This window comes from Narcine bancroftii, chromosome 1, assembly GCF_036971445.1.
Source record: "Narcine bancroftii isolate sNarBan1 chromosome 1, sNarBan1.hap1, whole genome shotgun sequence".
Taxonomy (NCBI): Eukaryota; Metazoa; Chordata; class Chondrichthyes; order Torpediniformes; family Narcinidae; genus Narcine; species Narcine bancroftii.
The window spans coordinates 221585519-221608250 of NC_091469.1; the positions used below are offsets into that span (position 1 = coordinate 221585519).

Below are 22732 nucleotides of genomic sequence, written 5' to 3' on the forward strand. Positions count from 1 at the left end.
CATTCACAAAAGGGGTGGTTGGAGATGCAAAATGATTTTGTGTACTACTTAATCCGGGCAAAAATGCAAGAATGGGCCTCATCTTACAAAAAAAAAGAACTTGTTGGTCAATTTTGAGTGCGCGTATCTTCGTTAAACGATGCAAAAACTGTTAAGAAATATTTTAAGGTGTATAAATGGCGGGATTATAGGATTTCCAATTTTTCAGTCAATAAAGTAGTCAAGAAAGGGAACGGTAGATAAACGCGCGAACTGTGCGTCTAATCGCTGTTTGTCACTGATGGTCTGTTTTCTTCTCAAAGAAAATATATATGTTTACGTCAAGTTTGCAGAAAATAGGTAATAAACATGTATCATGAAACTTCATTCGTTATTTCCACTTTCTTTAATTGTAGAGCAGAGCAAGGTGGAAACAATGAGAAGCTGATCATTATCAAGGTTATTTGAATATGGGATTTCCTTTTCCCGCTTATATAATAATTAATTCTAAAAAAAATAGGGTTAATAACATTTGGATTAAAAGTTTAAAATACTTACTTTAAAATTCAATAAATTATTCGCATTAAACAAATCCCTCAATAAAAGCCCATCTGGTGGATTAACCGGCTGGGTGTGTATATTATATTCGAAAATTGTCTACTGTACGCTAGATGGCAGCCGGATACAGCTGTTCTGAGATTTAATTTACGTCAAATACAAGGCACGTTAACAGCCTCCGCACTTTCTGCTGGACTTATCCTACAGTAAGAAGCACAGCTTCCCAGTCTTCAAGACAATGGCAACTTTTCTTCTTTTGCAAATCACAATTGAAATCTCTCCGGCATGGCAGCGCGGCCTCAAAGCGCAATCCAAAAACAGAATAAAAACGCAATCTATAAAAAGGTCGCTCACTGAATTAATTACAACAGACAGGAAGAATGTTTTTTATGTTCCCCCCCCCCCCCCCCCCCCCCCCACCACCCTGCTTGACACAAAAGACAGGAGGTGCCCGGTTTATTTATTTATTTTCAAACAATAGTCCTTCAAAATGCAAAAAAAAAGTTGGATTGTCAACTAACTTTTCTGATCATCTGAAATTTCGAGGCTGCTTCCTTGTTCTGAATTATTACAAGCACGGGGTCCTCGTGTTGCTTTTTAGTGGTGACCACAAGCGACCCATACTAATAAGGTCTCAAAGTAAATACCAGTGCAGAAGATCTAATGTAAATTTTGCTTGTCAGAGCGTCGTAGGTAATAAATAAGACGGCTAACCAATAGTGAGCAGGAGGCTGGCTAACCTTAGCCTCCCCAGCCCCAATTCAGGGCTATGACCAGTCGCCTTTGATTATCAGTTGCCAACAGCCCCTCTCTTGGCTCCTTGACATGAGCTCCATATAAGGCAGCGATCTCCATAGAAACGTGTCAGTTTCAATAGTAGTGTCAAAGTTCACTATATACAGACATTCGCGCAGATCCCCCTTTCGGAAAAATTGCTCCGCTAGTCTTCCCGTTTAAACGCATTCATTTTGTCTCCCCCTTGCATATTCTATTAGTTGTTTTTTTTTCTTGCCTCCCTTTCTCTCTCCACTCCGCATGAGAGGTGAAAATAGGGCGTTTTAGAGTCGGTCGTCCTTTTTTTTTGTCCTGGTGAGTTTTTTTTCCTCTCTCTGACAATTCAGATCTTCGAAGAAGGGATTTAGCACTCGCCATACTTTACTTCGGATCGCGTGGTTATTTTTTTCCCTGTGTGTCCCCTTCGAATTGTGATCGTCTCTTTTCTTCCCCCCCCCCCCACCCCCCAACTCCTATCATCTTTAACCCCTCGTTCCCTCCTATATTCCTTTCCTGAATGGCTGACTGCGTGTTGCCCTGGATCTGGCCTCCCGACACTTACGTACCCTGATCGGGATCTTTTTTTTAATTCCTTTTTGGAGCCCACTTGCTTCGGTTACTGTTGATCAACACTCATTCATTCACTGCTCCTTGTGTGTGTGGGTCTGAGTGAGTTGCTTTGATCGCAGTTGTATCCCCCTCGCTCTCTCTCTCTCTCTCTCTCTCTCTCTCTCTCTCTCTCTCTCTCTCTCTCTCACTCACTCCGTCTTCATTTCTGTTACCACCATCCAACTTTGCTCCCTACTAACAGGACAAAAAAAAAAAAATCCGTGCGATCAACTTGTTTTCCCGCACTTTTTGGGCCCGAGATATGGCAATGGTAGTTAGTACTTGGCGAGATCCTCAGGACGACGTGGCCGGAGCTCAGGGCGGCCAGTCTGCACAAGCGCAGCCGGGCCAGCAGCAGGGGCAGCAGGCGACGTCGGGTGCTCCCCACACCCCACAGACCCCGGGCCAGCCAGGGCCGCCGTCCACTCCGCTCGGAGGCAGCAGTCAGAGCGTCCAGCCAGGCAGTGAGAAACAGCAGCCCAGCCAACAGCAGCATATCGAATGTGTCGTGTGTGGGGATAAATCCAGCGGAAAGCACTACGGCCAGTTCACATGTGAGGGCTGCAAAAGTTTCTTCAAGAGAAGTGTTCGGCGAAACTTAACGTACACATGTCGTGCCAACCGGAATTGTCCTATAGACCAACACCACCGCAATCAATGTCAATACTGTCGTCTGAAAAAATGCCTCAAAGTTGGGATGAGACGGGAAGGTGAATATTTATTGTATTAATAACCTCTGTAAATGTGAGATCAGACCTTAAAATCTCCCATTGCCTGATTTTGATTCAGTCTCATCAAATGCTCTGGCAATTGCTGATTCTAAATCAGTTGAGTCCAGCCAGTTAATTGTAAAATACAATTGATTCTGATAAAGATGCTGGTTGCCAATTGTATTCTTAAAATATATACATATTTCAGCTTTAGTTCATCTTAAAACGTCCCCAACCACCCAGCTTCAAAGTTGATATGAGTTTAACAATTACAAGCATGGCTCCATATTTTTGTGGATTCAAATGGTTAATACATCGGTCTTTTCCCCCCTGTAATTGTAAGTTAATCGTTTGCATTCATGCATTAGATGTTTGGAGAATTTTCCAATTGTAACCGTGGGTGGGTGGTACAGTTTGGGGGAGTTTTTTTTTCATCCAGCCATTCTTTCTGCAATGTTATGTGCTTGAGGTTTCTTTAACAGACATAATGTGGTCTGCTTCGACGGGTAAAGCTATGTTTAGTGTTTACTGTTTTATATGGCTAATTTCTAACATGTCAAATATTGAAATTTTGCACGGGAATTCGTGATTATTTGTGAACTTTTTTAAAAAATGTAATTTTTAAATGTAATAAAAACAATGCGTTTCCGAAGCTTCGGGTGTGTTGCACTGCGCTCTGTGGATGTACATTTCCTCTCCTTTTTTTCTTTCTGTCAGCGGTTCAGCGAGGAAGAATGCCTCCAACTCAGCCAAACCCAGGCCAGTACGCGTTGACGAATGGGGACCCTTTGAACGGCCATTGCTATCTGTCTGGATACATCTCCTTACTACTGCGGGCCGAGCCTTACCCAACCTCTCGGTATGGGAGTCAATGTATGCAACCCAACAACATCATGGGGATCGAGAACATTTGCGAGCTGGCTGCAAGATTGCTTTTCAGCGCTGTGGAATGGGCGAGGAATATTCCTTTTTTCCCAGATCTTCAGATCACAGATCAGGTGGCTCTGCTAAGGCTGACTTGGAGTGAATTGTTTGTGCTTAATGCTGCCCAGTGTTCGATGCCGTTGCATGTGGCTCCTCTGCTGGCTGCAGCCGGCCTCCATGCTTCACCGATGTCCGCAGACAGGGTCGTTGCCTTCATGGATCACATAAGGATCTTCCAGGAACAAGTCGAAAAACTGAAAGCTCTCCACGTTGACTCGGCAGAATACAGCTGTCTTAAAGCTATTGTGTTATTCACATCAGGTAAGGAGTGGGTACGAAGGCAGGGCGAAGCAGACAAAGTTCAGTAATATGGATCTAAATCAATAATGGTGTTCATCCTGTACAATAACAGTGCAGGGTCAAGAAGAGATAGACGATTGTGGCTTCTTTATGTATGCAATGATATGTCAGGTATTATACAAATAATTTATTTATCCAGCGTGTTTTACTAAATAAATTGTTAATATAAATTTGAGACTGATCAGTAAATATTACCAAGTAGCTGCGTTTTCCACAGCTGCAAAACCTTCATAAGCTATACTTCATCCTGCAATCTATTGGTAAATAGAACAAAGTAAGTTAAAAGCAAAACAGAAGGTAAATAAATCGCAATGCGATTATTGCTGGAAAAATACATTGCACAGATCTATTCCAGTGCTTTATATCCGCAACACCACCATCACTCCGCCTCCCACCACCACTGCGAGTACCTCTTCCAGTTTTGACCAAACTTGTTTTGATTTTTAGCCAGAGGGGAATTCAGAGGAAGCTTTTCTCAACACTGTCCAAGTTCTCCACAGCTAAGAGCTTTTGCATACCCTCTCGGGCTTTTTTTTTTCCTTTCTCGATATCCTGTAAGTAAGGGCCGCTTAAAGTTATTGAAGCCTACAGAAGAATTTTTGTGTTTATACCTTAGATTTCTAAAGAGCAATTTCAACCTCTCGTTCCGGATGCTTTCCAAGTGCTGGATCGTGACCCATACTTCCTATTTCACTTTTATTAATTCGTATGCTAAAATATGGTTTCTAAGCAAGCAAATTAAAGCGGTTTCAAATCGTTCAAAATTAAAACATTACCGTCTGAACCTTTTTGTTCAGCAAAATGTTCCAAATTCTACAGGGTTCCACAAATATCGTGCACTAATACACTGGATTATTTTCATTCACCAAATGTTATTTTGCAGACCATTTGTTCAAAACCCCAGGCTCCAGTCACTGGGATGAACTTTGTCTTCATTGGACTATATTTCTATATTTAATTAGAAAGTGCTGCAGACACTTCGTTAACATAGCTGCCCTGCCAAAGTGCCAGCATAGAGGTTTAGCACCATATTACGATTGTCCTTTTTGTGTGAGTGATGTATGCATGGATAACACGACTTCTTCATTGTACTCTTTGATATAATTCAGTACTGGGTTGCCTTGTGTGTTCAATAGAAGTAAGAAAAAAAAACTGCATTGCAGTGGAATGCACAGAAAGCATGTGTAACGCATGCTGTAAACAATGACACATACCAGTATCTATCACACACTGTTCCGTCTCCGGCTCCTTTCTCTGCAGGAAATGGCGTACATCTCTACTTATTATTTAAGAGTGCCTTTGTTATCTATAACCCAATATTTTTTACTATCGTTTATTACCATCGGACCAAAATATTTGCAACAAAATCTGTTCGTGTTATCAGATATCTTGTCCACCAGCTGCTTGGTGCGTGTGTGTGTGTGTGTGTGTGTGTGTGTGTGTGTGTGTGTGTGTGTGTGTGTGTGTGTGTGTGTGTGTGTGTGTGTGTGTGTGTGTGTGTGTGTGTGTGTGTGTTTCTGTGTGTGAGTGTAAGAAGGGGTTGGGGGGGGGAGTTGTGGATTGATATCAAAACAATAAACCAGGATTAAAATAAAACAAAAGATAGGCTGATAGCGGCACTAATTCTGTTTTTCTTCGGCTGTCAAGATGCCTGTGGCCTGTCGGATGCTGCCCATATAGAAAGCCTGCAGGAGAAATCTCAGTGTGCTCTAGAGGAATATGTGAGGAGCCAGTATCCAAACCAACCGAGCCGTTTTGGCAAGCTCTTACTGCGACTGCCTTCTCTTCGTACCGTCTCCTCTTCGGTTATCGAACAGCTCTTCTTCGTCCGTTTGGTAGGTAAAACACCAATTGAAACCCTCATCAGAGATATGTTACTGTCGGGGAGCAGCTTCAACTGGCCTTATATGTCCATCCAATGATGAGAGAAGGACACCCCTCCCCAAAAAAAAACAAAAGCATTTTAGGCGAAACTCCCTCTCTATTCATGGACTTGAAAGTTCCTATAGGATGCTATCTGTGAAAATAAAAGGACCTTCCAAGAGGCCGAGCTGTTGACTGTGGGATTTATTCTGTGAAAAGGAACTGAACTGCATCATATGTAGAGCCAAACTTACCACAAACATTGTTTATCATTTTGTAAAATATTAGTCTTTATTTTCTTTTTTGTAAAATTAAAAAAAACCCATCGTATGCGCATTTTAAAACAAATCAGAAATTAGGGGGAAAATAACATTTTCCAAATAATTATAAATTTGTTGTGTCTGTGTATCTATATCTGTTTTGTATTTTTTTCTGGTTCCAAACCAGGTTTTCTGTGATTCTATACTAATTTTTATATGACCTTTTGCTTCATATAACGAGTGCGATTTATGTCGTCAACTATGTTCTCCAAGAATTAAAATCAGAATTAAACAAATAAATAAAATAATTTAGCACAACGTTTAAAAACAAACTTTGTCGCTTTAAGCGTATCAACTAGCCTGCAGTATTGGCGAAACTGACGTTTTAAAAAGTGATCAGATTATGAAAGCACTCCGAAATGTTAATAGAGAAAACATGTTTTTAAACTTTCACGCAGCGGACCCTCTAAAGAACATTTGTATTCTGGGCCGGTTCCCACTGCCTCTGTAGTTTTGCTCTGAAGTCCAAGGCACTTCTCTCTTTGGTTTAACAGAGGTCTCCATGAACTATGAAATTAGTTTGACCGAAGTTGCTGTTTTATATTCGGGACTAATCTTGATTATTTTTTAAATTTTGTTTATGAGAACCGCACCCATACCACCTCCGCATTGTCTCCAATTTTCCACATGGAAATAAAAAGTATTACTTTTCTGTTGAACCCCACCACCAGGCCTCTAAATCACGCTCCACTCCTCAGTTTTTAATCATGTAACCAAACTGCCAAGCCTGTTTACCTGTAGACTTAAAACCACAACGTCTAAAAAAAGTACAAGCGCTGTACTCTTGCAAACGCTGTACTGTGGCGTTGTTCTGTGGGAATGATGGAATATTCTTGTAAAATGGTTGTTATGTTGGAACAGTTACAAAAGTGATATAAAAGAGATCTATCGTAGCCGTGTCTGTGTTATCTGTTCACTGGAGATGTTCTCAGTTCAATGGCGAACAATATACATTTTAGAGGACTCCCCTCCCAGGGATATATTGAAAAATAATCTGCCGGGTCTTAATAATCATATAATTATCATGTTTCTCTCCTCTTGGTCTAACAAGGAGCACTGAAGTTATATCTGAACTTTAAAAAAATGAAAGATTTGAAAACCCTATCTTTTCTATGCAGTGTAGATTTAAAGGCTGCTGTGCCTTGCCCAGAGCAGGCTGTTGTAGATTTCAGTTTCAGTTGTGCAGTTGCTGCTTTCATTAATGTTTTATAATCCGGGTCAAACCTCTAGCACACACTGTCATGGGAGAGCTTTCTTTAACAACTCTGCATCGAAATTAAACGTAACAACCAACCGAGTAAAGCAGCACAAGGCACACTGTGTATCTGAGAAAGTGGCAGCAAATGTCTCTGTGCTGGTGGGAGTGAAAGTAGTGTGTGTGTGTGGATGGGTGGGTGTGGATGGGTGGGTGTGGGTGTGTGTGTGTGTGGATGGGTGGGTGGGGGTGGGTGGGTGTGTGTGTGGATGGGTGGGTGGGGGTGGATGTGGATGGGTGGGTGTGGGTGTGTGTGTGTGTGTGTGTGTGGATGGGTGGGTGTGGGTGTGTGTGTGGATGGGTGGGTGTGTGTGTGTGGGTGTGTGTGTGGATGGGTGGGTGTGTGTGTGTGTGTGCGTGTGTGTGGGTGGATGGGTGGGTGTGTGTGTGTGTGTGTGTGGATGGGTGGGTGTGGATGGGTGGGTGTGTGTGTGTGTGTGTGTGGATGGGTGGGTGTGGATGGGTGGGTGTGTGTGTGTGTGTGTGTGTGTGTGTGTGTCTGGATGGGTGTGTGTCGGTGGGTGTGCGCGCGCGCGCGCGCACTTTCAGTTGCCTCGCCAAGCTTTCTAGTTCTATGTCCATTTAACGAGAACCTACTATCTGGCCGCTTGGGGTTTTTAACATTCTAGTCGCAAAACTGCAGGATACACAAGATGATGGCCATGGACTCTTTTAGATGGAATAATTAACGTGTAAATGAATTGTCTGTATACGTTTTCCTGCGCTTGTTTGTATGCAGCGAATAACAACATCTGCAGTAAAACTTTACATACATGTCTACGCAGTCAAGATAAAGAACCAAATTAAAACAAACATAACTGAGCACGTCCAGGTTACACTTAACATTATGGATATTTCAGAGAGCGAAGTATAGTTTCATTGGGCTCCACTACAACTTATTGTCTGTTGGCGCTGTGAGCCTTGCCCCTAGGCCCCTAGTTCCTTCAACCCGGACTTTCACATTACCCTTGTGCGGTCGCCCATAGACATCAAAGCCCGAAAAAAGATAATGATTTTTCATCGTTTCACCGTCAAATCCAATTAAAATACTTTCTAAACTTGTTCGTTAAGAGTAGAATAGGGCGTCCCGTGGTCTTTCATGTCAAGAACTGTGGGGGTAGGAGATGCGCTCCAAAAAATGTTTTTCCATTATTTTAAAGCTCTATTTCTAATTATCTTTTTGACTTAAGATACATAAACAAATCTTTTCTATTTCATGTGAGATGTAAGACTTGATTCCTCCTTATGTAGCAATCTCTCCCTTTAATATCGCGCGATTCCATTCCACAGAAAGTAACAGTCTTGATGTTGTCCATGATGGCATTGAATACGCAGGTCTCTCACTGTGTCAATACTGCATTCCACGTTCTTCATCCTGAAGACGTATGTGTACACTGAGGACGTGTTGTTTAATAACTAATCGAGTCCATTTTTAACTCCGACTACTTTAAACCTGTGAAGACATTTTGTGAAATTGACAAATCGTTAATATCTATGCTCAAACAGCCAAAGGCCTTATTCCCAAAATGTTCTCTTGCTTTGTTATTTTTAATTTACATTTCCCATGAAATGTAACTCTGTCACTAGGCGGTAGATTTTTCGAGCAAGACATTTAAGTTGGATATTCAAATAGTAACAGTTCTTTCAAAAGCAGTCTAGATCATCACACAATATTTATGTTTAAACTGAGAGTGGAGTTTAATTTCAGCTCTAGATAATTGAATTTTTTTACATTTATTTGTTGCATTTGACAACGCATTGTGATGCAGCCATGCAGGCTGGGGGTGGGGAGGGTGGGGGGGGGGGGGGGAAACACCGATTGTACTGGGGATGGATAAGCACGTTAATGTTAAAAGCTTCCCTTTGCTTGGAGGGTCTACTCAAATACATTGATGACACGTGAAGCCAGACTCCTTTACACCAAACGGCAATAAATAAATATGGTGGTCTTCAAAGGATTTTGACGCACCTAAAAATATTATTTTCTTCTGACTAATTTCAGCCTTTACATTTGAAACAGAAAAATCAACGCATCTTGGAGAAAAAAATCCGTAGTTTAATTTATGTCGTCAAGATTTTTTTAAAGATGGAAATTTTACAATGTATGGCCAATCTGACTGGTACGTAGATTATACTTTGGTGTCCTGGAGTTGTCCTCTAGCTACTTATATTTGCATTATTTAGTTGTGCTCTACGTACAACAATGATTAATTTCAATCAAAATTGTGATTTTTTTTAACGTAATAAAACACGTTTTCACACACAACTGTTTTATTTAAATGCTCCTTTCTGTTCCTTTCCTATTTGAAATAATTTTTTGCAAATTATTTAATTTATAATCACGCTGTTCTTTTCTCCCCAATAAATTCTTCTGACGTTAAAAACAAGACTCTCATATTATTTTTCCAAGATGCATTTAATATCTGTGACATCGTGACTTTTAACCATTGACTTTGCAGCGTAGTTAATATGAGAGAGTGGATTAGAGTTATGCCCGAGGAACACACCCTCAATGAAATGAGGCCCTGAATTGAAGAAAGGGTTTCAGAAAAATCTAGGGCGTTTAAAGGATCATTTGTGATGTGCGGTGGGATATTGGGTTGTTGGGGGTAGTTGGAGCAACGAGATATACCCAGTTGTACATTCACCAGTGGAAATTGCAAAGCTGGGTGGGGGGGGGGGGTGGAGGGGGAAGAAAGGGGTTTATAACATATTTTGGGAAATGGAAGCTGGTTGTTGATGGGGGGTTTAATATTGCCAATATTGCATAAATTAATCTGAACACGAGTCTGGAAAATTAAATGCAGGATATGTGTGTATATTTAACTGTATTTATTAAAACATGAAACCAGATGGGCAATGTTCATATACTAAAATATGTTTAGCTTGCAATTATGTTTTATTCTTCACAACTCGTTGTGCCCCTTATTTTAAAAAAGGTAAAAGCACATTTCAGTTCCATTATTGAGCTGTTTGGTATAGAATTGAATCGGTTTTCTTCATCCTTCCTAATCCATTTCTTTTCCCCGAATCACAACAATTATTCCCTAAAATCTTGTGGTTTTGATTCTTCGACTTTCTTTGATGCTCTCTCTCTCTCTCTCTCTCTCTCTCTCTCTCTTTCTCTCTCTCTCTCTCTTTCTCTCTCCCTCTCTTTCTCTCTCTCCCTCTCTCTCAAACCACAGTTCGGATTAAACTCGGTGAAACACTCCCTTGCTGCTATTGTTTCTCCGAATGTTTGAGTCCATTACCTGAAGCATTGCTGGACGTCTGTCCTCTCTATTTGCCTGAATATTCACAGTTGCCTTCCTTCTTGTTTAATCCCCGAGTTCATCTTGGAGACCTATTTAATGTCTTGATTGTTAAATTGTACATATGCTGCTTTGCAATGTCCCTTTTTCTGAGTTTTCATTTTCATTAACTTATCATTCTCTCATTCTAATTAATTTCTCCCTTTTTTTTGCTGATTTCAGTTCCTGAAATGAATTTGCCAGTGTTTTTCAGGTATTATTTCAAACTGATGTAACCATACTGTTTGTTTTTTTAAAAAATCATAAGGGAAGTCCTTAGGGATCTAACTATGTAAAGGCTAAGTACTGTCTGTCTGTTGTTTGAACCATTTCTTTTAATATGTGTTCATTACAATCCCAGTTAAGCATAATGAATTTATTTTCATTCCACCTGCCTATTTTTACCACTAAACTCTTGTCACTTTTCTTTACAGTGTCAGAACGCTTTAAAAAATAGCAAAATAAAACAAAGATATTTGATAAGCCTGATTTTAAGCTGCAGAACGAATCCCTTGGTGTCATATTCAACATGGTTCTGGAGAACGCGAGGGTTTCAGATTAATCCTGAAAAAGTAATTTGTTTTTAAAACACCCAAATTGGACGCCCTGCCCCAGAGCGGTTGAAGAGAAAGGTGGTTTTATTTTACAGGCAGGTGCCATTTGTCAAACAGGGGGAAAAAAATACATTTACCTTCTAGGTTCTCGCACTTCCGAACCAAATATTTTTTAAAAAAAACTAATCTATTAATCTTCGTACGTGCGTTTGAAGTCAGGACTCGTTCAATTCTTGCACTGACGATTTGGTTGTAATTGAGTGACATTTGGAATTAATGGCAAAATGTGTGTGAAGCAGTGGAAACTAATAAAACTTTTTTTTAAATAACGACTTGTTCTGGGTACATGGCGTCTCCGTGTCTTTCATTTAGAGAGCCAAGAGTTTTATTCCTAAATGAGCTAAATGCCCATTTACCGATGTCGTATTCTATTCATCAACCTACAAGTCGAGAATCTTACATGAGATTATTTGTTTGCTTACACAACCAGCTGGGCGCAATTTCACGACTGAAATATCCATCTGAAAGCGATTCTCATTTATTATACTCACTTGTCAGGAAAACGCTTCAAACTCCACATCGATGAATCCGAGTTCCAGCGTCTACCAACCACACCATTTAAAAAATCAACAAAAATTTCACATCACACACTTCGCTATCTTTCAGAAGAGGGCACAACCTAGATTCTTGTTGTCAACCGCTGGGAACCCCATGACCACCTTACTCTCAGACCAAAGAAATAGAATCGCCATTTATTTGATTGAAATGCAAACTTGTTGTTCTTGTAAGGAAAGTCACTTACTTTTCAAAGAGTAGAAGTTTTGTTTCCACCAGTGTTCAGAAAAAAAATGCAGTTGCATGCTGGATATTTAATCGTTGATGCCTCCGGTCAAAAGTTCTTACATTTCAACGGTTACTATGCTTTCTTAAGAAACATTTTATAGGCAAAAGTGTGTGTGCATGCCTGTGTATGTTTTGGGGAAAAGTGATCCAGTGAGCAGGTCATGTGTGGGGATGAGGTTGGGGTAACACTTGTTAGATGCATTTAGGTCACTTTGTCAACAACGTTGCTGGATTGCAAATGTATTTTCTCTCTTGATAAAGTCATAAGCAGGATTTGGTAGAATCACCGTTTACTAGACAAATACTAGACATTCTTAAAAAAAGCTTTGCAACAAAATTTTTAAAAAGACATTGTAGCTTCTCTCTCTCTCTCTCGCTTTTTCTCTCTTTCCCTCTCTTTCTCTTTCTCTCTCTCTCTCGCTCACTCAGATTCGTCTGCTCCAACCCTCCCCCTACCCCAGACACCAGTCACGAAGAACCCCCACTCCCTACCACCCCATCCCAATCACACTTGTCCTCAGAAGACCAGACACAGTCAGTATCAGACTCAAAAGTGTTACCCGGCAAGGCGACGGCTGCATAATTGTGTACGTACATGTCTAGAATTTCAGATCAAGTTGCGGCAATGGATTAAAAATAAAAGATACAGAACATTAAGCATTCTATTCGTATAGGACTTTTTTTTTGAAACGGTGTAGCGATGTGCATTCTGTAAGCGAGCCGTGTGTGTTGGTTTAAAAAGACATTTGTTGTATATAATGTTCAAGGGTGATAATATCATTTCTTGGCCCGATAAGACATTGCCCAAACCAATGGGTCAGGTATCGATCCCAACACAGGCGCGCGCAGTTCCAGCTTCCACGGCAGAACTGCATTAGCATTATCGCGCCATGGACTTGCACTGACAACTAACAGAGATATCTACGCCCTAACTATTTGTTTCCCCGTTTTGTCTTTATTTCTTCTTTTTTATTATTGCTCCCGGGGCTCAAATTTCCACATATCGCGCTTCATAGGAGAAGTAATAATCGATCCCGTTGAGAGAAGAACGTGGCAGTGTCGTTGAACTGCACAGGACACGTTTACATGATACTTCGACCCGATTTGCAGTTTTCACTTTCCACCTTTAGAACCACATGCTACATGAAGGAAACGAATAAAGCAATCAGGCATCTTTTTTGGCAACAAGCATTAAATTGTGGTTTCACACGCCGTGTGATGCGGCCCATTTCTTCAGCTGTCACCATTTCGTCTGAGTTTCCCCTCATTTGATACCCATTAATAACTGAACTCATTACATAAGGAACGGAATCACTACAAGCCAAGTCGGTGGCAGCGCGCTGGGTCTGGGAAAATACTTCACATTTTACTGATGCACACTGTCGGGATCACCACTGGCCTTTTCGTCAGTCATTTTAATTGTTGCATGTTCTACCTCGAATTCAACTAATCAACAATCCAATTAATTGAACCAAAATTCTCACAAGTTGTCATTGCAGTTATCCAGAGTTCTGAAAGAACAGCAGGTATAGGATATCATTTTTTGAATACTGATTCTCATCACTCAGACTCTACGTTTTTGTTTTGCTCTAAGCCTTGTTCCTTGCCTGCTTTGTTGTTCTAAAATATGCATGTCGCTCAGGAATGCAAGTCACGAGTCCAAACTTTGTGTCCAACCTCCCACATGAAATGATCCTTTTATAAGGAACCCGATATGTCTCAATCTGCACTTATCTAGGAGCTTTTGGGGTTGGGGCACTAAGTCCCTTTTTTTGAAAAAAAAAAACACTGCATCGAGATTCCATCCAAAACACCAGGCTTGTTTTTACCACAGGGAAGAAATCTAGTACACATAATTAAAGAAGGCAGCCGCCAGAGGGGAATATCTGCAAAAAGTAAGAGCTTTATTTCTATTGAGATTGGACGTAGGTTGTCATTAAGTGCAAATGTATCAACACGTGGCATGTGCATCTTAGTTATATTTACGTGTGTGTGGGTGTGTGGGTGGATGTGGAGATGGGCGGACGGAAGAGAAGTCAAAGGTTGCAAAAATATGGAACAGGAATTAATTTATAACAGACACGGTTATGAACATGGTGAGCGAACTCACGGGGAAACATATTTTGGAACTGTGACTTGCTACAAGAGTTCTAAAGGATGGCTATTAAATGCCAAGTCAAATAGAGGAAAGAAGATGGGGGATCGGATGGGTGGCGGGGAAGGTGGGGAGAACGACTTTGGTTTGTGGACCTGGCGTTCGGGGAATGGTAAAGTAAATGGAAACATGTCGATCACATATAAAGTGCAGAGTGAAAACTCGTCATTGAAGTTCAAGGGGACACATGAGATGCGTTCTGTTGGAATGTCGATGTGGACTCAGTATTGCTGGAACACACATAATGAAACCTAAAACAGGCAGTAGAAACGTCAGGAGATTCCTTCTGATGTACACTGCGATCACTGTGACGTCAATACATTTTTAAAAGACATCCTCTACAGTGCACAATTCTTATATGTGGACATATTTACTTCATTAAATGTGCAAGAAAGTTCTCCTCGTGTAGGTCACACTATAACCGTGCGTGCGGAGGTCCGGCTTGGACGGTGGTGTGATTGTGCCATTATACAACTGATAGGACACATTTCCTCATTTTCATTACGAACACATATGTGAAAAATTAAACAAGAATAAGGAACATTAATGGTTGTACTAACATTTGGGCTTGTTCAATAGTGTCAGAACGCTCTGAGTGCACAGCAGCCTGTCTGATTTTGACTCCATGATCAACTATCTCCTTAAATGTTATTTGAAAACATTCTATTGCAATTATACACCATGCTGAGACCAATTTTATCAGTGGCTTGCTTTCACGCGAACGTATTGAAAAGTCCGCGGCTCTTGCATCTAATAACGGTCTCTCACTCCCTCTATAGATTATTACATATACACAACTAACCCACCACGATACAAATCACAGAACAGCGAAATCAAATAAAACATATTTTTCACTGCGAACGTATACTTCAATTGTATTACACGTTAATGCAAACTAACAAATGCAATTAGCACGTACCACGTTTTTGATGTGTCTGAAAGGACAGTTCTCTTTTTTTTAAACTTTTGAGCATTTAAATAATTTCCCTGAAGTCAAAATAAAATCACACATGCTGTCTGATTGATCTGAATTACACTCCGTTTTCTCTACATCTGAAGTAATAATCATTTAGCAGACAACATGAGGAGGCTGAGACATGCATGTACCTAGTCATTGTATGAAACGTATGAAAAACTAACATCTGCCTTCCTGCAATGACATGTGCGAGGTAGGTCTATTGTAAATGTTGAATCGTTTTGAAGAGAAAGGAGAAATTGATGAACTGGCACATATTCTCTTTGAACATTCAGGACAGGTTTATGAGATAAAGCATGGAACATTCATATAGTCTTTTTTTAAAGATTTAATATAGCATAAGCCCCCCTGCTCCCCTACCCCCTCCGCCCCAAAATAAGCTTTGTTTCATCTGATCTCCAACGGAGATAAAGGACGTACAATAGAGATTTTAAAAATATAAACTGCACTACAACCGGAAAACGTTCTTACGTGAATTTGCTTTAATTTAATTGCACATCAGGATAGACAGGCGTGGAGCTGTGTGAATGATGTTGTGGTTAATATTCTTCTAATTTAGAATTTATTTACCTAATTTCTCAGCATGGCTCCTATTTTTCTTCATAATGGATGGCTAGAATGTTTTGTTAGACTTTTTTTTAACCCCCGTCTTCACATTTTAGCTGCACTGTTACAGATTGAACGTGGAGCCAGCAATACATCATGATATAATCAGACCCCCTCCCCCTTGCGAAGGAGCGGGGGGGGGGGGGGGGGGACGCGGACTCTTACTAATTCCCCAATATGTCTACAATAAAAAGCCACGCATCCTTTGGTGAATTAGTAGCCTCAATGTTTCGCAGATGTGCCACTTAGACCAGAACTTGACCCCCTGATTCCCTCGTAAATAATCCACTACTAAACGTTCCCGTCAACATACATTTTCCTGCATAACCAAGCAAGTCCGAGAAAAAAACGCAGAATAAAAAAAACCTAACAGATAATGCCATCAAATCGCATAATGTAAGCGAAGCGCTTTTTAACTTAGATGTGCCAGGTAACGATTCTATGCCGGCCGCGTCGCCCTTTCTAATACATTTGGCTTATTGCTGATATTGAGTCAGCCATATTTAATTTTAATTCATAGAGAGCCTTGGTATGGAGGGAAGCAGCAACAGTCGATAAAAAAAATCCTACAAGCCGAGACTCGAGCGCTCCAGGGAGAACATCACTAGCCGATTGGTAGCACTTTGTGGCCTACATACCGTTGCTATGATTACAGGAGCACCTCGTCTTCTTGTAAAATGCCAAATCTTTAATCTTTGTGGCATGTTGCCTTAAAGCCAGCCGGGCCGAGATTTGTTTGGAGTGAGAGCTAGTGAACGCCGTCGTTGTGCCGATGGGGAGGGAGAGGGAGAGGGAAGGAATGGCCCTTTTCTGAGTGACATGACCTCTGTTCAAAGGCCAAGAAAGAAATAAACGCTCCTAATCTGAATGGAGCAATTTTTTTTTTTGCAGGTTTGAAATCCTTTCTTTTGAAATGGGATGTATTTAAAGTTAAAGACCAACATTTCGGCCCTAAAACTGGGAGGAGGCTGGTGTTGGGAGGGGTGGGGGGTGGGGGGGGGGGGGTGGGAGGTATTCTTTCAATAGACGTGGTTCATTTTGCATTTTTATGAAAATTAATTCTGTATACGTTGACAAAATCATTAAAATTATGTTAGCAGACATCACGTGGGGGCTTTAGGGACTGGACAGAGAGTGGACAGAGACAGCAGGGCATGCACGTTTTAAGACGGGGGGTCTTTATTAAGTTGGAGCATTTAGAGAAAGAAAAACGAATATCTTAGAAAGCTCTCACTATACTACTGACAACAAAACCTGTCAGATCTTCGCTCTCTTTTGCTAGAAAGGAGACAGTGTCCTCATGCGAACACCTTTCAAGGCGCTATTTAGAGACGTCTTTGTGAATACTCACTTTCTGAAAGGGACTTTTAAGTACAAAGGGGAGGGGAGCTCCGAAAATTCTATCAAACTAAAGTTTATCGGAAAGTTTCTTTCACAGCTTAACCAGTCTTTGTGATATCGCGCTTATTTAACTTCAGAGCCATATTTCGGTGTAGCCTTCTTCTGTCTGATAACGATTCAAATCATGTGCATATTTCGAATATTCTTTCTATGGGGGACAAAAAAAAAGGAAAATCTGACGTTTCGGCGATTATTCCTTCCTATTCATTGAGGCGGTTAAACTCGGTTTACAAATTGTTGCTCTTCGGATTATACATTAACGTCCCTCGAACTTTGCACGTGATTACTGTGCGAAAATTTAACTCACGCTCTCCATAACATTATAAAGACAGCATACGGAAGGACAAAGGAGAGTTTAATAAGCTATCACTGGACAGAAGGAATGAGGTGGCTTTTATAAGAAACAAAAGGAGTGGGAGCTAAACATTCAGGTGAAGTTCAGTTTTCTGAAGCTCAGCAAAGTGAGTTTGAAATCCCCTGCGTTCTGCACCACACAGATGTGGTAAGTGGGGATGTTTGATATAGAGACAGTGTTAAGGTAAGGCGGGGTGTCACAATGTATTCTCCCTAACCGTATGCAATTATAGACCGCAAGACGGTACAGCTGAGACACGCACCTTCAATTTAAACAATATTTTTTATTCATCTCCTGCTGAATATTTAATTTACAGATGGCCTAATATGGAATGGCAAATATTACAGTGCCGGCAGCATGGAATTAACACCACTTACCAAAAGGAACATTTCGACAGACGTTAAGCAGCCTCTTTATATTGTTTGCAATTGATCTCACTTATTGTGCCTTATCTCTTTGGGTACCATATTTCAAACGCCAATAAACTAAAGATGAAATCAAACAATGTATGCACAATCTTGGGGGGGGGGAAATATAATGGCAGCTGTACTGCCACCTAAACATTAGAGGAATATTTACTGACGTCCTGATGTACTGGAGCTGAACGCCGCTGGCATCTATGCTCTGCTTCTTAATGCTATAAATCGATGTTAATCGACACTCTACATTCACTGTTTTATATAAATTTATGTATATATATACACACATACACACATATATATGTATGTATATATAGATATATATTTATATACATACACATATATACATATACATATATACATATACATTGCATTTCCGGTCAATAGTTAACCTTTTAAAAAATCTCTGGTTATTCGGATCTGAAAACAATACAATTTAGTAAACTAGTTTGTATCTTTTAAAATAATGTTTTTGATGAAACATATTGCCAGTGACGTATAAAAGTACAATTTGATCAGTGTTCTGCTTAGTACAAATGTTGAATGGCTTTTGAGATGATGTCCGAAATTGTTTACTTCCTTAGCGCTTGTTTTCACTGGATTTGTATATGAATTTACAATAGGTGTCTTTACCAAAACAATACCGCAAAGTGAACGAATCAGCCGTTTGGCTTCGAATGAGAAAACAAGAATATTGCCAGCGCAATATAAGGAACACTGACTTTCGGTCTCGAAAGAAGCCTTTGGTAGTTTCTACTACTGATCATATTTTCCTTTTCCTTCCTTTGTCCATCGCCCCTTTCTCTTTCATACCTGCTAGATAAGGATGCGCGCAGGCTTTCCTGGCGTTGCAAATAAACTACGGGGCAACGTAACGCTATCTCTCTCCCCCCCCCCCCCCCCCCATCCCCATATGATATTTGTGGGAACATTCTGGCCACCCAGTCGAATAAAGGAATTAAGCTCATTCGTTGTTTCGGTGGCGTAAATGGACAACTTTAAAAACAAACTCGTGATATTAAACCATTCCCGCAGAGCGAACCACGAACAGAGGCTCCCTCTGAGGGCAAATGTATTACATCAGTTAAAGCACAGGGCCACTAACTGTTTCAAGATTTAAAAAAAAATCACTATAATATTTTCGAGAGCAAAACTAGAAATCGTTTAAAGTGTTTCCAAGCAAATGAACTGCTGATCAACACAATCGAACCCGTTCTTGAAGATAACTATTGCAAGGCAATTACAGAAATCTGACCATTTTGGCATTGTTTTCACATCAGAAAACTTTGTCCATACCAGATTCCAAATATTACATTAAAGTAATCTTTCACAGAAATACCATTTAAAAAAAAATCTTTGATTTCAGTGAATTCGTGTCCTCGGTTCGATCTCATCCCAAAACACTTCTATGATCAAGCAATGTAATAAGATATCGAAGATATCTTGCCGTCCACAGGAATGCCTCATAACGACGGCATTTTAAAACGTCAGTCTCATTTAAATACGAGATAACAAATGAAGACTCAAAATGTAATTTTGTTGAGATTGTCATGCTATTTTACTGAATTAGTCGGCAAAAAACAATCCCGGCCTTTCTTTCAAATGTCTTCATGGAAATCAGCTTTCCGTTGGTTTGCAACGACGTTCGAGAAGCTCTCCTGATCCACTGGCGTGAGCGAAGTTAAAGGTGGAAGATATATGAATTAACACAGCAATCTATTCTTTCACTTTGGGAATTAGTTACCAGAGTATTTCCGTGGCACGAACGTGTTCACTATGCTATAATGTAATATGAACTATTTATATGTTTTCCTCAAAGTAAATTCATGGAAAGTAATTAAGCATCCGTTCCATTTTCTAATTATTAGCCTTCGCAAGTTTGGTAACATCCTCAAGCAAGCCTATCTTGCGTTTAAAATAGAAGATTTTAAATTAAATCGAACGAGTAAGTCGTAACGTTCTAATTTCGATAGTTGTATCTAGTTTGGCCTTTAAAACGAAGTATCTCTTAGATACATTCACTTCTCTTTTTTAAAAAAAATTCAACACCAGATACAAATGCGTATTTCGTACACATTTGATCGACTTTTTGAAAACAATTAGCACCGACACGATATTTTCCATGTGGATCACGTTGACTTGTGCTCATGAGTGTATCTGATAGTTGGTCTTCTTTCTAACTCTGCGGTCGTCTCATCTTCGGGGACTTTTGCTCACCCCGGGTTGAGGAGCCTGGCGCTGCTGCGGACGTTCCCGCCTTGCGCGCTGGGTGGCGCTATATTTCGTCAACCTAGATAACCAAGAGAAGAGGGTTTAAGCCGTTTCACTGTAAGATTTATTTCAAACACATTCACAGCTGTCCAGGTGTTTTCGATTTTAATACAATTCCACTTTCCGGTCCGCTGTATTGCTTTTGATTCCTCCCCCCCCTCCCCCCCACCACCACCACTAAGTACAGAGTGGATGTAGATCACAGCGTATAATGCTCAGTAATTGTTTCGCTTTATTACATTTTGTATCAAAACAGTTGTAGCTGTAGGCACTTCGGATTTTATTGCCACATCTGAGTTGCAATAGTCTAAAATATCCTGAACAATAAAAAATGTTTTATATCTATCATCGCAACATTTGGGTTAGGGTTACAGTTTAAACTTTTTCTAAACAAAATTCCAATTAATGATGCTCGCCACACTATTATTTTGTCTTTCCAATTTACACCAACAACTCGTGACTTATTCGACGGCGGCCCCACAGCAGCATTCCGTTTGTGCTCGGAGGTCAGAGAGTTTAGCCGCGAGTTCGGTACATTTTTCATTAAAATATTGGGACTTGGAGTCAGAATCAGCCAACGCCGACCAGCGAAGAGCGAAATACTCCCCCCCCCCCCCCCCACTCTTGCACTAACAAACATTACAGTCGTTTTCCATGAAGAAATGCACCAGAATTTGATTTTTTGTTAAAAAAAGGATAATTTAGCCGGGGGTTGCAAGAACTAATTGTGTTTATCGATTTGGCAGGAAAAAACAATTCGATTTGCAATATCAAATCACATTTTGAATAAAGATCGCAGAATCGTTCTTTCCTCGTCCTATATTTCCTTGCACCCTGTTTAAGAGGAGCGAGAGAATTAGCAGTCAAGAGTTTCGGCTTTAAGTGAATAAAAACCATAATTCCACGGCGGAGCAGATAACTTTCACCCAAGCTGGTGACGAGCAATCTATCGTTAACTACTGACCGGACTACAGTTGTTACCTTGGACACAAGCACATCAATCATATAGAATTAATGAAAACTAACAAAACTTTAACATGGGAATGCTGACGAGAAATCGGTTTCAGCTCACAACATTTGAGTGTCCCTATTGATAGTTAAAATGAAACGCAGCATAGCGTTCCAAACACTTTCAGTGGGTTTACAATCTAATTTTAAAACTATTTCATTCATGTAGTTCAAGGTGCTTTATAATTATAGATAGATATTTGTGCGAAATAATTTGTCAAAACCGTTTGAATGCAAAAAAAGGTATGTTCAGTAATTGTAGCTGTATTCAGATGATGAATTCAAGGAGCAAGTTGACGAGATATATTCAAGTGCACGAGACTTAATTTTATTATTCTTTGACTGTCATTTTATATTTCATCCCGAATGTTATCTTTAGATCTTGTAAGTTGGGTTTGAAAAGGTAAACAGGAAGAACCGGCAACGGCTACATGGTAACTAGATGGCACTGAAAACCACGGCAGGCTGCAGGCAGCGCCGTGACGGTAATGCTTTGGACCCGCGGTGTTGTGGCTGGAGAGCGGTCGCTGTACACCTGCACTCGGGGTCTCTCTCTGCCACAGTAACTATCGATAGTAGGGCAGGATAGAGACGCCGAAGTCAATTCCATTTATTGGACGATTAAATGTCCCGTTTAAAACAACAAGGATTAAACCACTATCAGCCATAAAATTGTTATATTTCAAAGAGTTTAATTAATATTAACATAAGATATTCTGGCTTTATTAATCCAATATGGGTATTTAATCCAAAGTGATACTGAATGGCGTTTTCCCTGATTTGTCTTGATTCAATCGGCGTTAAAACCGTTATCGTCCGCGTTATTTTCGTCATCTGTAAAATTTTAAAAAGTAGAAAAATATAACAATTTTTCTTTTAGCCATTCAGATCTTGCATAAAATTATTTGGAACCGTGTCGGTTACCTTGTGTTATCAAGAGGGAGAATTCAATGTTATGATTCAAAACAAAGTTGTTTGATCAATTAAAAGTCAAACAAATCGATTTTGTGAATAAATCAAAGGAAATTATCTGGGGAGGGTTTTTAAAGGAATTGGATCTGAAATGAGTTTGAAATAAAGTTTGAAAAGCCAATTTTTAAATGTATTCTGCATTTAGAAAATCTGAGGACGAATTTAAATTGTACGAACAATCCCGTTAACGAATGTTTATCATCAGTATCACGAGTTTGGATTCGGTTCTGACCATAACATTTTTTTTTCTCACCAGTTTTGAAGTTCGGCAAGCTTAAAATGTACAGTATAAAATTAAGTTGTGAAAAATAAAAAAAAGTTCCAAGTTTCATTAGGAATTTTAATATCAGTACTTCTGTTTAATGGGTACGATTTTATTTCCATTTTGCCCGTGAAGGTTCCGTCTAAGATCAAAAGGTAACATCTTAAGATTGATGTTATCAGTTATTAGAACTCAGCTTGCGCCATTGTAATTACTCACGTCAAAGAACAGAAATAAATGTTATGTAACGGGATTATCAAACGATAAC

General features: G+C 40.0%; 2 protein-coding genes and 2 long non-coding RNA genes across 6 annotated transcripts in view; 1 reads left to right on the forward strand and 3 right to left on the reverse strand.

Annotated features, from left to right (window-relative positions):
* The first annotated feature begins 1408 nt into the window (after window positions 1-1408).
* The window catches only part of nr2f1a (nuclear receptor subfamily 2, group F, member 1a), a 34359-nt gene continuing 13035 nt past the window's right edge, over window positions 1409-22732 (forward strand). The window contains exons 1-5 of one of the 3 annotated variants that reach the window (XM_069891428.1): window positions 1409-2630; window positions 3348-3875; window positions 5562-5749; window positions 9373-9472; window positions 11077-11527. In XM_069891428.1, coding sequence (XP_069747529.1) covers window positions 2183-2630; window positions 3348-3875; window positions 5562-5749; window positions 9373-9472; window positions 11077-11099 — 1287 coding nt within the window. In that variant the 5' untranslated portion in view covers window positions 1409-2182 and the 3' untranslated portion in view covers window positions 11100-11527. Of the gene's footprint in view, window positions 2631-3347; window positions 3876-5561; window positions 6991-9372; window positions 9473-11076; window positions 11528-22732 lie in introns of those variants that run through there. The other 2 variants (XM_069891444.1, XM_069891439.1) reach the window with 2 other exon arrangements.
* Window positions 8596-9067, reverse strand: LOC138739452 (uncharacterized). Its single transcript, XR_011342265.1, has 2 exons — window positions 8910-9067; window positions 8596-8805 (listed from the first exon to the last, which is right to left on the reverse strand). It is a non-coding gene; the product is annotated as an uncharacterized lncRNA (long non-coding RNA).
* Window positions 20092-22732, reverse strand: part of arb2a (ARB2 cotranscriptional regulator A) — a 502663-nt gene continuing 500022 nt past the window's right edge. Inside the window, exon 11 of the mRNA XM_069891524.1 lies at window positions 20092-20241. Within this exon, the coding sequence (XP_069747625.1) occupies window positions 20237-20241 (5 nt within the window). The 3' untranslated portion in view covers window positions 20092-20236. The remainder of the gene's footprint in view (window positions 20242-22732) is intronic.
* On the reverse strand, window positions 21903-22656 carry LOC138749553 (uncharacterized). Its single transcript, XR_011348746.1, has 2 exons — window positions 22456-22656; window positions 21903-22064 (listed from the first exon to the last, which is right to left on the reverse strand). It is a non-coding gene; the product is annotated as an uncharacterized lncRNA (long non-coding RNA).